This window comes from Gopherus flavomarginatus, chromosome 4, assembly GCF_025201925.1.
Source record: "Gopherus flavomarginatus isolate rGopFla2 chromosome 4, rGopFla2.mat.asm, whole genome shotgun sequence".
NCBI classification, from domain to species: Eukaryota; Metazoa; Chordata; order Testudines; family Testudinidae; genus Gopherus; species Gopherus flavomarginatus.
The window spans coordinates 162,911,447-162,927,863 of record NC_066620.1 but is presented as its reverse complement, the minus strand read 5'-3'; the positions used below and the strand labels follow the sequence as shown (position 1 = coordinate 162,927,863).

General features: G+C 37.4%; 1 protein-coding gene across 1 annotated transcript in view; it reads left to right on the top strand.

The window, feature by feature from the left end:
* ADGRB3 (adhesion G protein-coupled receptor B3) overlaps positions 1 to 16,417 on the top strand; it is a 636,306-nt gene that overhangs the window by 290,588 nt on the left and 329,301 nt on the right. Inside the window, exons 4-7 of the mRNA XM_050951631.1 lie at positions 1,410 to 1,571; positions 9,394 to 9,558; positions 13,051 to 13,215; positions 14,130 to 14,294. Coding sequence (XP_050807588.1) covers positions 1,410 to 1,571; positions 9,394 to 9,558; positions 13,051 to 13,215; positions 14,130 to 14,294 — 657 coding nt within the window. The remainder of the gene's footprint in view (positions 1 to 1,409; positions 1,572 to 9,393; positions 9,559 to 13,050; positions 13,216 to 14,129; positions 14,295 to 16,417) is intronic.

Below are 16,417 nucleotides of genomic sequence, written 5' to 3'. Positions count from 1 at the left end.
ATAATTACTTCAGGATAAAAGATCATAGAATGACATTGATTTTTAAATATAAGTTCCAGTTTGTTTCAGAAGGGACTTAGGTTTAAAATCAATGGCCTGATAAGGCCCATGGCATTGTATTTTACAATGACTGTAATGAAGCTAGGTGAATACGATTCCATGATTACTTACAGAGATTGTTCAATGAATTTGCTTCAGCCAGGTTCATACCCTTTCTGTATTTTCCTAGCATGAATGCCTTCAGATAAAGAATTTCAGAGACACAAGTGAAAATGAATTTTAAACACCCTTGCCCAAGTAGTCATAACAGAATGTTTCTGCATGCATCAGGTCAGGGAACAGAAGTAATACCATGTAGTAGATTTCATCACTAACAACAAACTGACTCAGCTCAAATAGCAAATCTTCACAAATCAGACCCAATTTTGTCACCGATGCTCATATTGGGTAGTACCTTGTGCTAAGTAATCCTATTCATTTCAGTATGATTGCTCAAAGACTAAGGTAGTACACATTATGAGAAAGAGTAGGAGAATCTTGCTTTTGGTGATAATCCATAGAATAAAAAAAGTCAGATATTTTTAAATAACAAATGCATTTGAAGATATTGCAATTCCTTAAACATATTCTGTGAGCAGAAATAGCAGATATATTTGTTGGCTAAGTTATTCACTGTCAATTATTTGTTCTATTAAATTCTGATTGTATAACTCCATTGAAAATAGCTGTAATTACTGTATGCAGTAACAGCGTCGAAAGCAGCAAACAGTTTAGCTCATCCTCATATCAAAGTCTAGTAATGAAGAACTATGATGAAATATTAAATCAAAGTTCTTAGCCCACCATTCAGCTTAATAGTCTGTGTAGCTACAGTAAAGTCCTGAAAGATTATTTTTTGTTTATGGATAAAATCAGAGAGTCAGGAATCTTCTCCCAAATGCTTCTCTCACCCAAAAGGAGTTCAATACTTTTGTTTTGTTTTGTTTTGTTTTTAAAATTTGACTCTGCTGTCATCATTCCTTAAAAACTATCATCTCGCCTTCATTTTGGAGTGCTAAATATAATCAGTCAAAAATAAATAATTTTTAGCTATGAAAAACTAGACTTTTTCTGTTGTTTTGGTGTGCCAAGGGCAGTGTTGTTTCTGGAATGTTGAAAGACAGTAGTTCTAAGGAAGCTGTAAATGATGCCATGTGGTCAAATTGGTTTTTCTCCAGCTTTTAAGTGTATTTGTTTTCTATTCATTGAACATTTTTCAAAACTTTTTTCTTTCCATTAACTTTTAAGTTTATTTTAGTTTGGTTTATTGTCTTTAAATTATACCTGCATGCCATAATAAACTTTGGCAAACAAAAATCTTTATTAATACTCATGACAGTATTCATGTTTGTTTGTTGTCTTGAATACAGGTGAATCTGGTGTTGAAGAGTGGGCCCAATGGAGCACATGTTCAGTTACTTGTGGTCAAGGGTCGCAGGTGCGAACCAGAACTTGTGTATCACCTTACGGGACACACTGCAGCGGCCCTTTAAGAGAATCAAGGGTTTGCAATAACACTGCCCTCTGTCCAGGTAGTGTTAGCAGCCAATCAATAAAATTGTGGATGTTATTGAACTGTATAATGCTAAGAATTTCAAACGATTCCTTTTTCTTTAAACATGAATTGCATAGAAGCACTTTAATTAGAATGGAAATTGTACTTCTTATTCATCTGTGAATTTTTATTTTCTAAGTGATTATTTCCTGTTTCAGAGAAGCCAAGGAACTGAAGAAGAATATTTTTTCCTGTCAGTTCCAGATTAAAAAAAAAAATTCTTGTATCATCCTTTTTTGTTCATAGGTTTTCTGTATTGTAAATAAAGGTGGGGGGGAAAGGCACAATACAGATTGTACTTTTAGGGGAAGAAATCCTGATCATCAACACACTAAATAGATGTAAAAACTCCATTGATAAGCAGCGGTGGTGAAGCTAACATGTCATCAGACACTGCATTTGTTTAACCATTTAGTTTGATATGACCTGAATGATGAGAATCATTCATGAGATCATGAGAATGCCTCTTGTGGAATTTCCTGTACAGTCTTCTGTCTGGGAGCGGTAAGATTTGCCCATCACAGGGGAAAAAAAAACCCAAGAGTCTGGCCAGCAAGTCCCCCTGATTCCATGAGTACATGGCCATCTGGCTAGAAGCCCTATGCTTCCCACTACAATTCTGGACTTCCTGCAATAATTCTCATGCTCTATGGGCTGTCATTGCCTTTGGGGTCTGTCTTATAAGGGATGCAGCAGAAAAATAATAGAACTATGGAATAGACTATATTACTTTTTCTATGAAATCTTTGCAGTCGAAGACTTATGCTCTTCCCTCCAGGTACATGAATTCTCTAACCTTCCTGCAACACAGGAGTCCAGGACTACAGAGAGCTGTCTGCAGATTATGAGGAAAGGCAATTGATTCTTCCTTTCCAAGTAGGGAGAGATCCAGTCACAGAGCATACGTAACTGGATAATTATTTGTAGACTCAGTCTCCTACAGTTATCTTGCTTTAAAGACTTGCAGTTTCACCCTGGTGGAGGGGATATGTCAATGTGGTTATTCCTATACAGTTTGTATATCAATTTCTAAAATGTTTTGGGAACTTTTGAGATGAAAGGCATTATAAAAGCACAAACAGCTTATCCAGTAAACAACTAATTTAATGAGAATTATTGTCAACTTTTTATAATTTTACACTATGTTCTAGATAGAAAATTCCATGTGAATTGCCTAATATTTTATGATCTAGGAACCCCAAAGCAAGAATGGAATGGACCATTTTAAATGTGTCCATACAATAATATCCATTTGTCAAGTTTCCTTCCCCACTCTGAACTTTAGGTTACAGATGTGGGGGACCTGCATGAGAAGCTCTAAGCTTAACTATCAGTTTAGATCTGATCTTGATGCCACCATCCAGATTTCTCAGTGTCTGGAACACCCTCTTTCCCCCCAAAACCTTCCCCTCCCTGGGTAGCACTGAGAGACTTCACCAATTTCCTGGTGAACACAGATCCAAACCCCTTGGATCTTAAAACAAGGAGAAATTAACCATTCCCCCTCCTTTCTCCCACCAACTCCTGGTGGATCCATATCCACCCCCTTGAATCTAAAAACAAGGAAAAAATCAATCAAGTATTAAGAAAAAGGCTTTTAATTAAAGAAAAGAAAGGTAAAAGAAAAACCTCTGGGAGAGATTAGCATATCAGCTACTCTCACAGACAACAGATTCAAAACACAGAGGATGTTCCCCTGGACAAAAATCTTAATACACACAAGAATACCCAAATTTGATAATTCCCTTAATGGTACCAAGACAAGTTACAAAGAAAATAAACATAAACCCATTTATACCTTTCTAAAACTTACTACTCTGATAAGAGGCTGGTTCCTTGATTTTTTTCACTCCGGCTGAAACTGAAACAAAGGAAACTTCCCTCCTTCCTTTTGAAACATCTTGTTCCCCATTGGTTCCTCTGGTCAGGTGTCAGCTAGGCTAGGTGAACTTCTTAATCCTTTACAGGTAAAAGAGGCCTTAACTCTTAACTATCTGTTTATAACACCATTATTTCCAGGGCCTTTCCAGTTCTATGGGATAGGTATCTCTCTCTATATATATACATAATGATAGTTAGCTCACCAGGCGTCTTGACACCAAGGGTCCAGCCAAAACAGTGTGTCTGACGCCAACTGCTTAATGGCTAACTTCTTGGTTGAAGCTAGGCTGCCTCAGGACTCAGTCCTGCAGCAGTACAGACTTACTTCATCTTGTTGGGATAGTTAATAACAAAGCTAAACTCCCTGGTGGAAATTTCAGTAGATTCCACAGAATCCTTCAGCAGGTCTGCATTTGTATATATTGGTTCTCCCTCCTCTGTTAGTAAAAGGCCAGTAGACTGATCATTGCTCTGTTCCCAAATGCAGTTGGGCAACTAAAACCTTTAGAAGGAACCTGTTCAAAATATTCATTTGAAATTTCCATGCCATACCTGCAGACTGATGGGCCAGAAAGAACACATGGCCAGCCTATACTATCAAACACTGATCATCTGGCTGTCAGCAATACTATTTCTTGGGAATTGTTGGAAGCATGTAATTTTCAATGGCTGGCCTTCCTGTCATCTCTGTTTTCATTTTCTTATAGAGGGACAACATCTGTTCACCTTATTTACACAAATACTCTGAGTTGGGACTGCTTGTATACAATGTAGAAAACTTGGCCAAAGTTCATTTTTCTGTAAACACTTGGGTATAGCAGCACTCCAGAGAGTCATCAAGAGCATCCAAAAATAATGAAATAATTTGCACATGCAGAACTGCACTTAGACCACTCAGCTATCATCACAACGCTCTCTGCTGCTCCCACTTATTTCCCTCTACTCCCCTGTGCCACACACATTGTCAAGGTTCCTCCCCCACTCTGAATTTTAGGGTACAGATGTGGGGACCTGCATAAACACTTCTAAGCTTAACTACCAGCTTAGATCTGGGTTTGCTGCCACCATCCAGATTCCTCAGTGTCTGGAACACCCTCTTTCCCCCCAAACCTTCCCCTCCCTGAGTAGCCTTGAGAGGCTTTTTCACCAAGTTCCTGGTGAACACCAATCCAACCTCTTGGATCTTAACACAAGGAGAATGTAACCATCTCCCCTCCTTTCCCCCACCAGTTCCTGGTGACTCCAGATCCAGTCCCCTTGGATCTTAAAACAAGGAAAAATCAATCAGGTTTTTAAAAAGAAAGCTTTTAATTAAAGAAAGAAAGGTAAAAATCATTTCTGTAAAATCAGGATGGAAAATACTTTTCAGGGTAATCAGATTCATATAGCCCAGAGGAATCCTCTCTAGCCTTAGGTTCAAAATTACAGCAAACAGAGGTAAAATTCTCTCAGGAAAAAGGAACATTTACAAGTTGAGAAAACAAAAATAAAACTAACACGCCTTGCCTGGCTGTTACTTACAGTTTGAAATAGGAGAGACTGGTTCAGAAAGATTTGGAGAGCCTGGATTGATGTCTGGTCCCTCTTAGTCCCAAGAGCGAACAACCCCCAAAACAAAGAGCACAAACAAAAGACTTCCCCCCACCAAGATTTTAAAGTATCTTGTCCCCTTATTGGTCCTTTGGGTCAGGTGTCAGCCAGGTTTCCAGAGTTTCTTAACCCTTTACAGGTAAAAGGATTTTGGTGTCTCTGGCCATGAGGGATTTTATAGTATTGTACACAGGAGGGCTGTTCCTTTCCCTTTATAGTTATGACACACATGTACTCACATTGCTGAGGGTGTGCATATTTTGCCATATTATGCATCTCCACAAGGGCACTATCTCCACAGGAGCAAACAGCTTAGGACTATCACTTTGCTTTTCTGGAACTTTATTATTAGCATTCAACAGCCTGCAGAATCAAGTCTTCACTTGGGAGGACGATAAAACCTAAGATGCAGAAAGACAAGAGGCTGTCTAGGGAGAGTAGAAAGTAGAGTTTATCCAGTGAGCTATAGGAGAAGTCTGTAGATAAGGGGTGCAGGTTGAAAAAAGTTTGGTGAATTACCTGTAGCCAATTAAAGTCAAGATTTTCAAAAGTGAATATGGATTTTGGGTGTATAATTTGTCACCTTAAAGGGGCTTGATTTTGAGAAGGTAGGTGCTCAGTGCTGAGCACTGTCTGAAAATCATGTCTCTTTGGCATGTCTGAAGTTGGGTGCCCAAAACCTCTAGTCACTTTTGAGAAAGTTGGCTGAAATCTAATTTCAGCCAGAGCACTCTTATTTCATTATATGAAGTTGTTAAGCCTTGTGCCACTGAACATCATTGGCCAAATTATCTTTCCTTCTTTTAACACAGAGTAAATGAAAGTATCTTAAGATCTAACAAAAACTGCCAAAATCTCTTGGAAGGAGGGTAAAGGATAGTCTGATGCCTCCCCTTCAACCTTGCAGAAGTCGCTTAGGGTGAACACTGTGGGTTTGCACTTCAGCATGTTTAAGCCAGGAGATGGTGGGACTAGAGAATAGCCACCCTGCATGAAATATTTTCTCAGCCAATCCATGGGGAAATATGCACATAAATCAACATTGACCCTGTCAATAATTAGTTTCTGTGAGTTTTCTGACTGATGTTGTTTAACCTTCATCAGAGTGAGAATAAGGGAAGTCTTTGTCAGCCTGGTTTTATAAAACAGCTTTAACAGCTTTCATAAAATAATAATATTTGATATTTAAGTTTAATAAGAACTACTATGTAGTATTCCCAAAATAAAGAGTTTTCTTCCCATCAATAATTAATGAAAGCAGTGATGCAGACTAGCTTTGCTACCAGTGTTTTGGGCAGAAATGTTTTGCACTAACTTGAACATCTTTTTTGATCCCAGATAATGAATTTCACAACTGCAACTGTATTACAGAAAATACTAACTCGTCTCTGGGCCAAATCCCCAGCTGGTATAAACTGACATAGCTCATCCGGCCCTTAAGCTTTCAACACATTTTAGCTGGGGTTCTTTGCACTTTGTTAATGATGTTAAGCTAAGGAAAATGTGTGTTGTTGCTGTGGGCCGTTTCCCCTAACTTCACTAATTACCTTCTAGTTAAATTTACATATGTCATCTGCATACAAGAAAAGACACTGTGAACTGTTGGGTTGTATTTTGGCTGGGGGGTGGATACAATAAAGAAAGATTATAGGGATCCAGTTTTACCATGGAAGACTTGCTTTTGGACCCACAGTTTCTGTAATATAGGAGATGGATCTAAACCAGAACAGAGAAAAGGTTGGTTTAGCTTTGAACCCCGAGATCCAAACTCAGCTACTTTTCTGGCTCTTGGTCAGACTCCAAATCATAGGGAAACTGTTTTAAAGTTATGGTTTGGCTGCAGTCAACATTTTGCAAGAGCAGTCTTGTAAGATTTTTGGCTCAAGATGCTCATGCGATACCTTTGAAGAACAGCTCATGAGAATTCTGCAATTTTGAAATGAAATCTTTTGGGGACAATTTACAATATACTAACATCATCAAATCTAAGATTACCAAGCTTAAAAACTAGCCCTAACCCTAATGTATATCCAGAACTGAATAACATTCTCTTAGTCCATATCTACTTAATACCAAGAACTTTCCCATTTAATATTTTTTGCAATATACTGAAAATTTACCATTTATTCTTGACTTGACCTGGAAGAATTGGCTTTATATGTTTTGTACTCTTTGAAATGATCATTGTTTCAGCATGAGCCTCTTGTTCGACTAACTGCAGCAAATGAAATTATTCCCTTGTTGTTGTTCTTAACAGCCCTCCAGAACCTGAACTGACAAATTGGTTTCTCATGTTCATCTGATCAAAAGAATTTTGATCCTTGGAGTCAGGTCTGGATTGAAACTGTAATGCATTGCCAATGAAAAAGTGCTTAAAATGCTGTGGTTGAAACATAACATGTCTCCACGAACAGTGCCTGTGGTAGACAGGTGAAATATAAAGGCTTAGGCAAAAATATATTTATCAGCTTATTAATTTTCAGAAGCTTTGGATTTCATCTTTTAACTAAGTTGTCAAGGTTAATCAAGGTTTCTAAGATTAATAGACTAAAATCTGTCAGTTTAACATTCACTTAGAATGCTCCTATTTTTCTGCTAATGTAATGCATATTGATGTAATATTTAGATGAGAAAGTTAATGAAGCTAGCAACCTGAAATGTAGGGTGTGAAATAATAATGGTATTTTGCAGACCTTTTGTATCTGGCCAACTCAATAAGCTTTCAGCAATACGGAACTCATGTTGATGAAAAAAAAATAAAATATCTACTTACATGAAGCTAGACATTTCTTGTCAGAAATTGTCTTCTCTGAAGTTATCTATAAAACTTTCAATCTCAATATATCTTCTAAAAAGACACCTTGCTATATTCCTATGAGAATGAAATTCAAGCTCTCCACATGCAGAATTCCCATTGACATTGCATATCATTTCATGATTATGTCCAATAGGGCAAATCCAGTCTCCACTCTACTGAGATTCACCTGGTGGTGCAACCAGTGTGGTTTTGCTGCACAAGAACACAAAGGCTTTGACTAGGAGAATTGAGCAGGAATTTGCGACCCCTGGATAGGAGAGAGCCAGCTCCATGGAGGTTCCCTATAGGCAATGCTCAAGGGAAAATGAGGACAAAACCAGAAAATCTGTCACTGCTGATCCTCAGTTCCATGCCATGGATGTGTTGGGGCTGTAGCACACCACTCCATCTCCCCAGACACTCCATGGCCAGTTAGGGAGGATTTCCTGCAAAGACAACTGAGGTGTGTGTGACACACACCAAGTTTGCTGCTCAGGATGGGTGCTAGCTCATTACATTTTATCCTACATATTCTTAGATTAACTAGAATATAACTAAGACATTCTTTGCAAGGCTTCTCTCTTTAAAGAGGTTATATTCCCCTGGAACTGAGTTTTTACAGAATTTTGTGAATTATTTATAATGTGCTTTTTATGTGGTATCAGCTGTAAATTTGACTCAGATTCTTCTTGAAAAAGAAATGCAATATAAAGATAATAGGCTAAGATACGATGTATGTCAGTTTCTTCTATATTGAAAACAATAGGGAAGAATGCTTGCTATAACATTCCTTATTTGTTTTGTGAAGTCATTGTTTATATAAAATATTTATGTGTATGTATTTATATCATATAATCTCATAAAGTAATTTAAATAATCTGGTCCAAAACTCTGATGTACAGGGGTATGCACTATTAAATCTGATAAATCCGCATATATTGTCTTATCCGGAAATAATGCAAAACTGAGGTTTACCTGAAGAAAAACATTAGGACCATATCCTGTCATTGAAATGAATAATACTTGCAAGACTAGGTCCTTAATGTACCAGAGTCCCAGACTAAGAAATGACATAGGTCTGTATTTTCAAAAGACACTAGGGATTTTGGCTGTCTTAGCTTTTAAGTACCTGTCTTGAAACACCCAAAATGGATCTGATTTTTTCAAGTGCTGACTATCTGTCCACAAAAACTCAGACCCCTTTAAAATGTCTCTAGCTGGGAACCCAAAATCACTTTTCACTTTGAAAATGTAGGCCATGCTTCTAAACTAAAGAAAAAAAATGTATTGAGATTAGATTAACTCATAAAAGAGCAAATAAAATTTGTCAAAGCTCCATGTAGTATATGGAGAATAAGATGTTATTTTAGTGAACTTAATTTCTAAAGCTAATCTGTATATGCTAACGATGCAAACTTCTAAACACTGTGGGTTTTTTTTTCTCTTGTTGGGCAAAATAGTCCCTTTTACAATGTAGTTCTTTTTATTTTGAATCTTCTATGTTACCGGTGTCCTGTTTGCTTTGTTACAGTACATGGAGTTTGGGAGGAGTGGTCACCTTGGAGTTTGTGTTCATTCACATGTGGTCGAGGCCAAAGAACAAGAACAAGGTCATGTATACCTCCCCAGTATGGGGGAAGATCATGTGACGGACCGGAAACACAACATAAACCTTGCAATATTGCTCTCTGCCCCGGTGAGCTTGTATAGTAACTATTTGCTCAGCTCAGTAATTTAGTGTAGCTCATTTCTGACTTGCTTTATTATTATGTGTCGTGCACTTGAATATTTGGTGAGTAAAGTCTTATAGGTAGGACGCATTATCATCTGCTGTTGTGGTAGTACCCAAAGGATGCAATCAGGATTGCAACTCTGTTGCGCTACATCCTGTACAGACACACATGAAGACAAGGTCCTTCTCTCAAAGAATTTACAATGTAAACTCATCCTGTATTGGGATGTGCTATCAAGGAGCTCTGTATCCATATGGAGTCCCATTGGTTTCAAACAGATTCTGCATGGTGTGGGATTCTGTGCTAGGGGATCCCAGTGCAGGAGGGACACCTAAGAAGACAAGCAATATACCAAAGATAGGGAAAGAGGAAACATTCCAAGTGTGTTCATTTTGAATGTCCATCACGTACATTTTAAATATATCTTGCTAGGTGGTCTTAATAATAATAATAAACAAGTGCCATTTTATTTATACACAGTACATGTCACATATTTAGAAATAGTAGGAGACTAAGATTTTCTTTCCAATTATTTATATTAGAGGGAGGATCAGCACAGATTTATGCACAGTTTTAATTTCACTTAAAACCTAAGCACTTAAATGGTGCATAGGTTTTAAATTGGCCTTTCACACTGAAATAAAATAAAAAAACTGACTGTATTACAAGCCACTTCCTTTGTGCAATTTAAAATGTCTGTGAATTGTGATTATTTTTAACCAGAATTTTTACTCTTTACAAAAGTTATATCTGTTAATGAAATGACAAAATTATCTAAATAATTCCATGAGGTTTTGCTTTACAAATACTCTCTCTTAAGCTTTTTCGAAATCAGTTTACTCCTAGGGCCTTCTGCCAAAAAAATATTAAAAGGAGTGGGGCCACTGTAGTGCATACAGTTCTGGTCACGAGTTTTGAGTGGCATGCACTGCAATGGTGCTCATGGATAAACTTGCTCCACAGACGTAAATCATTGAATCCAGACTTTGAGAAAGGTTTCATGACTAGAGTGAGACAGGTAGCAATATCCCATATATGTCCATACATGGAAACATCCCATCAAAAGATGGTGATGTTTGCATTAAAGCCTAAGTTTTGTTGAAAAGTCATTTCCCTTAAGAGATAACATACCTCAGCTTTCTTCATCGGCCTGCCATACCTTTGCCAGCTACTGTTCCCCTGAGCTGTAGCCTGATAATTAGGAGTCAACATATCTCTTTTATGCTCTGACCTCATTTTGTAATCTACAGCTATAGGTGTTTCCCAACACAAGACGTGTGGAAATTCATTTATTTTGATTTTCTTCGGTTTGATAAGATATTATGGAGACATCCTGTTCATCATTTGTCCATTAGCTCTATGCAGTGGTTTGAAATATCTGATATTCACACCCCATATTTTTGGCGGTGAAAATTGAAGTTTATTTGCTAAATTTAAAAATAAATAAAATAAATTGAGAAGAAAACATTGTGTTAATTCAACAAAATGTTGCCACTCTGAAAATGGTAACTTTTGAGATTGTTGCTTTAACAAATGAACAAGAGAGAAAACAAAGACTAGGGCATCAGGACCCTACAGAATTAGAAAAATAGATTCTCCGAGGACCAGACCTGTGACAAGTTTCAATTTTAAGTGCCTCTTTTTTGTGATTTATTTAATTTTGCCAGCTGTTCAGTTTTTTCACACGTTCTGTTTCTTGTAACTTGGGTCTATTGGAAGAAACACACACTCTCACCACCACTGTGAAATTCACATGGGTCTACACCTCTGCTGTCAAAGAGAGTCGAACAATATGCAAGCAGGAAGAATGAGACCCTAGCACATTTACACATGCCTCCAGAAAAGTAGATAATATCATATATGAATCTCAACTGAAACCGAGGAAGTAAGAAATACCAAATAGGAGTAGAGAAGATGCTAGTATAGTGTGAAATTCACCTCTGTGAATGTGCCTTGTCCTGCACCCCAAAATATTTAAACTGTCATAGTAGGGTTTATGTTGGGCTTATGTGGTGCATAGGAATTTTGCAGGCTCTCTGTACAGGAGTGAATTTCACCCACCGTGATTACATCCCTGGGGATAATTTGCCCTTTCCTGGCATAACAACGTAACATTTAAAAGTAGCAGCTGATTGTTAGTTATTGTCTTAAGCAGCAACTATAATGTGCTTGAACAATATTCAGTACCAGAGGGGTAGCCGTGTTAGTCTGGATCTGTAAAAGCAGCAAAGAATCCTGTGGCACCTTATAGACTAAGAGAGGTTTTGAAGCATGAGCTTTCGTAGGTGAATACCTACTTTGTCAGATGCATGTAGTGGAAATTTCCAGGGACAGGTTATAAATTTCCACTACATGCATCTGACGAAGTAGGTATTCACCTACGAAAGCTCATGCTTCAAAACCTCTCTTAGTCTATAAGGTGCCACAGGATTCTTTGCTGCAATATTCAGTACTACAGTCTGAATCATCATGCCTGGCTCTCTGCAAAGGAGCTATCTGATGGTGTATCAGAAGGTGAGTTTACAGTCCCATGCTTCTGTTTGCTGCAGGTAATAAGGGCAAATGAGGGTGGTACACCAAGCACAAGGGGGAAAGGGCCTGCTTGCTGCAGCACTTCTCTCGGGAGCTCCAGATACACATCCCTGTTGCTCTCCCCTCTCTCTCTGCTCCTCCTCCCACAAACAACACTTCCTCCTTCTGAAACAATCAGCAATTCCCCCCTCAGGAAAAAGATTTAAAGGGGCCATGCTCTCTAAACACCAAGGGGGTTACAAGAGAGATACAGATGTATTTAGTTTTAACTTAGTGATTTGACTTTCAAATATTTTATTTAAGAATTCTGCTTCCTCTATAACTGTTGAAATCACAAACCCCTGAAACACTGTGCTGCCATCCCAGCACTGCTTTATTTATGTGATTTCTCTATCCTGGAGAAGTGAAATGCAGACTCTTGAAGTCAGGATGGGCAGTTTTAGTTACTGATTTACAGTTGTGTTGTTTTTAGGTATAAGTGTACTTGTAAGACCAGATTTTCAAAGAAAGACAATAGGTGAATAATAGGCTATTGCCAGCTAAATTTATGAATTCATATTGGGTAATGGTGTGCACAAAGAATAATTGCTGTTAGGCAGTGTGAATGCAGAGTTTTGATAGGCACAATGAATTCTTGCACGTTTAGTAGGTTCACCTGCTTTGGAAATGTGACCCTGTGTATCAGAATACAGTCAGTACAAACAACACAAAACAAAAAATCCCACCACAAACGAAGAAAACATCAATAATGTAAATGCCATTGTTGTAAGATGTTTAAAGTGATACTTTCTGGTGCAATTTCTGTCTTAAAAATATTTTTCAAAGTGCAGATAAAATTGGTTATGATAAAACTAACCATTCTGTTACTGCATAGATTTGATGGTAATGTTGGCTTGTCTGTCTTTTATGTGTTGCTGTGCTAGTTGATGGACAGTGGCAAGAGTGGAGTTCATGGAGTCAGTGCTCAGTGACGTGTTCCAATGGCACCCAGCAGAGAAGTCGACAGTGCACTGCGGCTGCTCATGGAGGTTCTGAATGCAGAGGTCCTTGGGCTGAAAGCAGAGAGTGTCATAACCCAGAATGTACAGGTAAAGAGGATCCTCTAAATTGAAATGATTCATGTGGAAAAATCCGAGTTAGTGCAACATTTATGTCATTAATTTGCGATTAAAAAGAGATCTAAGGCCCCAATCCTGCCGGCCCACATCATTTAGGCTCTAATCCTACAAATGTCTCTGCATGGGCTGATCCTGTGCCTGTCTGGATCCCTTAGACAACGCTCCGGCTCCTGCGCTGATTCATTTCTGGAACTGGGGCCTTAATCCTTACTCACATAAGAAGCCTGTTGACAACAATGGGACCATGTCAGTAAAGCTGAAAAAACTAGGCTCTGAAACACTGACATTCCTATGTGTTAGTGTTATAAGTATTTCTTTAAAAACAATTATGTTTAGAAATAAAAAGTTGAGGACTAGAAAACAATGCATTTCAAGAAACAAGAAGAGATTGTACATGAATGAACTAATTCTCAGTGTGAGTATATTATACTTACACTTAGTTTAAAACTGCTTTATGCTGCCAGGGCACGTAAAATCTGGCCTTTAAATAGCATATGGGGGATTTTTTTTAATTTTAAAGCATATTTTATTGTTCTATTCATTGCATACACATGTATACAATAACAAAATAAAGTACGTACAGAGAAAAGAAAAAATACAAAGACAATAACATCCATGTTCAGGCTTCAGAGCAGTAGCTTAACTCAAACCCTAAGTGCAGTGATGTTTTTTTAAACGTGAGTTGTGATGCACTGAGGAACAATCAAAGAAGCCTGATTTTCAGAGGCACCAAGCACCTACACCTGCCACTGACTTTATTTTTCTTTACATGCACGAATAATGTTCGGAGCCTATCTTTAGTGAACAAGGTTGAAAATTCTGGCCTTAATAGTTCCTTACAGTGCAGTCTGTCACAATTCTGATAATGACGTTCCTCCAAACAGCTAATGGTCAGTGGAACCAATGGGGTCACTGGAGTGGATGTTCCAAGTCATGTGATGGTGGCTGGGAAAGGCGAATAAGGATTTGCCAAGGTGCAGCTGTGACTGGGCAACAGTGCGAAGGAACTGGTGAGGAGATCAGACGATGCAGTGAACAGAGGTGCCCTGGTGAGAAGCAAATCTCAGTACTATTATTGTATGTAATTCAGTGTAGTTTCTCATTGACAAATATCAGTTTAATATATTATATTTGAGGTAGGGTCAATATATAAAAAGCAATCTTCATAAATGGTCCTAGCATGCCCTTGATCCAGACAAGCAACTGCTATTTCTGTCAATGACTGTGGACACTGTCTAGCCCAATGGGTGTTTAAAGGATAAAGTATTTTTTTTAAATAAAATTATAATGAAAAAAATTGAAGCTCTCAGAAAAACATTTCATTACATAGGTGCAACTGCATTATTTTGGGGGGATAATGTGTTATAGAAAATATCACTGACAAGGCAGCTTCTGAGAAAATTAGGTATTTTTGGTTTGTAATTCATGGATTCAGCCTCCTCCTTTTATCCTCCATACAAAAGGCCTCTATGTCATGTGTCTCGGGCATCCAAAAGAATAAACCTTACTGTAATGTATAGAATGAATGAATACTGTATGTGAGCAATATATTATAAAAAGAAGATGGATAAAATGAAAAGGATGTACATCTTTCCAGTTTTACTATACATATTTAAACACATTTCTTTGCAGCATATTTTGTATTGTCTTGCCCACAAATTTAAGTCTTCCTGGGTGACACTTAAGAACAAATCTGGGCTACTACTAAAGTGATGACTAAGCAAAAACAGTTGGTGAATACAAATTTATCTTTCTATATTTATCTGTGTCATTGAACTAAAGCAGAATAATCATTACTAGACAAATACAAGATAACAAACAGGGGCTATGTGGTCTAGTGATTTCGTATGCCAGTCCTTCATACTGGAAGTCTTGTGTTCTAAATTCTGAATGGGGTAATGACAAATCTAGCAGTCTCTCTCACCCCTAAACAATTCCACTTTCTGTTTCAATGCTTGCACTCTCAGCTCTGGAAATATGGGACTTGAATGGTAGGGACAATGCAGGTCAGCAATTGGGAGGCTTATCAAGTCTGAAACCCACATATTCATAAGCAGCAAAATCTGTCCCCTAACTGAAAATCAATCCCATCCCCAAGAACAGAACTCAAAATATTAAGATAAAACTATGAACTAGAACAACACAGTCCAAGAGCAACAAAGGAGTAACTGTAGTTACAAATCTCTAATAATATTTTAGAGTAATTAACTATATGCAAATGCTTTCTTTGGTGTATAGTTTTAATGTAATCTACATTACTTGAAAAGCAATACAAAATAACTGTGTAATAATCATAAAGAAATACAAATTTTGACATAAAATATAATTTTCCATAGTGGTGCTGCACAGTACACTATAGCAGGATTAATGTGAATCTTCTGGATAAGCAGACATTCAGATAAACCAGTCTTGACCTATTAAATATTCTTTAAGTCACTTTCATTTGTGGAATTAGAGGTAAAACCATACTGCTACAATCCAATTTTCAAAGGTTGCCACCTGCTGTTAATAAAATATTTTACAAGTCAAATGCACTCAGAGCATTATGTGCTGTTCCCTAAATTTGTTTACTGACTTAATTCTCCAGATCACAATCAGCATGCTAACAGGAGTCGTCAAAACCTAAAACTTTTATCAAATGGTAATAATGACGCAAGAGATTATACACACATTTGTAGAAGTTTAACAATAAATTTGACTTAACTGTTTCGAGGTAGAGTTACTGTTCATCTCCCAGTATAGCTAAGATTTAAGCAAAGATACTGGATAATTTACCCAAATTACTGGTTTACTGTGTGTATATATATATATATAAAACAACACTTTACAAAAATAAAATAGAAGTTAAGGCTTCAGTATGAGAATGACTCTATACTTACTTGGCCCTTTTTCCTTTCAGACATTTTGAAATACAAATTAAAGAAAGTTGCCAAAATCACCAAGGAATGATCATCCTAATTTAGCAGTTTTCTTAATTTACTGTTTCTTTTATAGCTTGTAAACATTGTTCAGAAAAGCAGCACTAAAAATGTTTGTGTCTAATTAGTTTCTCTTTTTATGATAGATGATCATCAAGCATCTGACAGACACAAAAGGCCTGATTCTTCTGTTATTGACTTTAGTTTTATGCCAGGATTACAGCCAGATCTTCCACTTTTGTATATAATTTTAA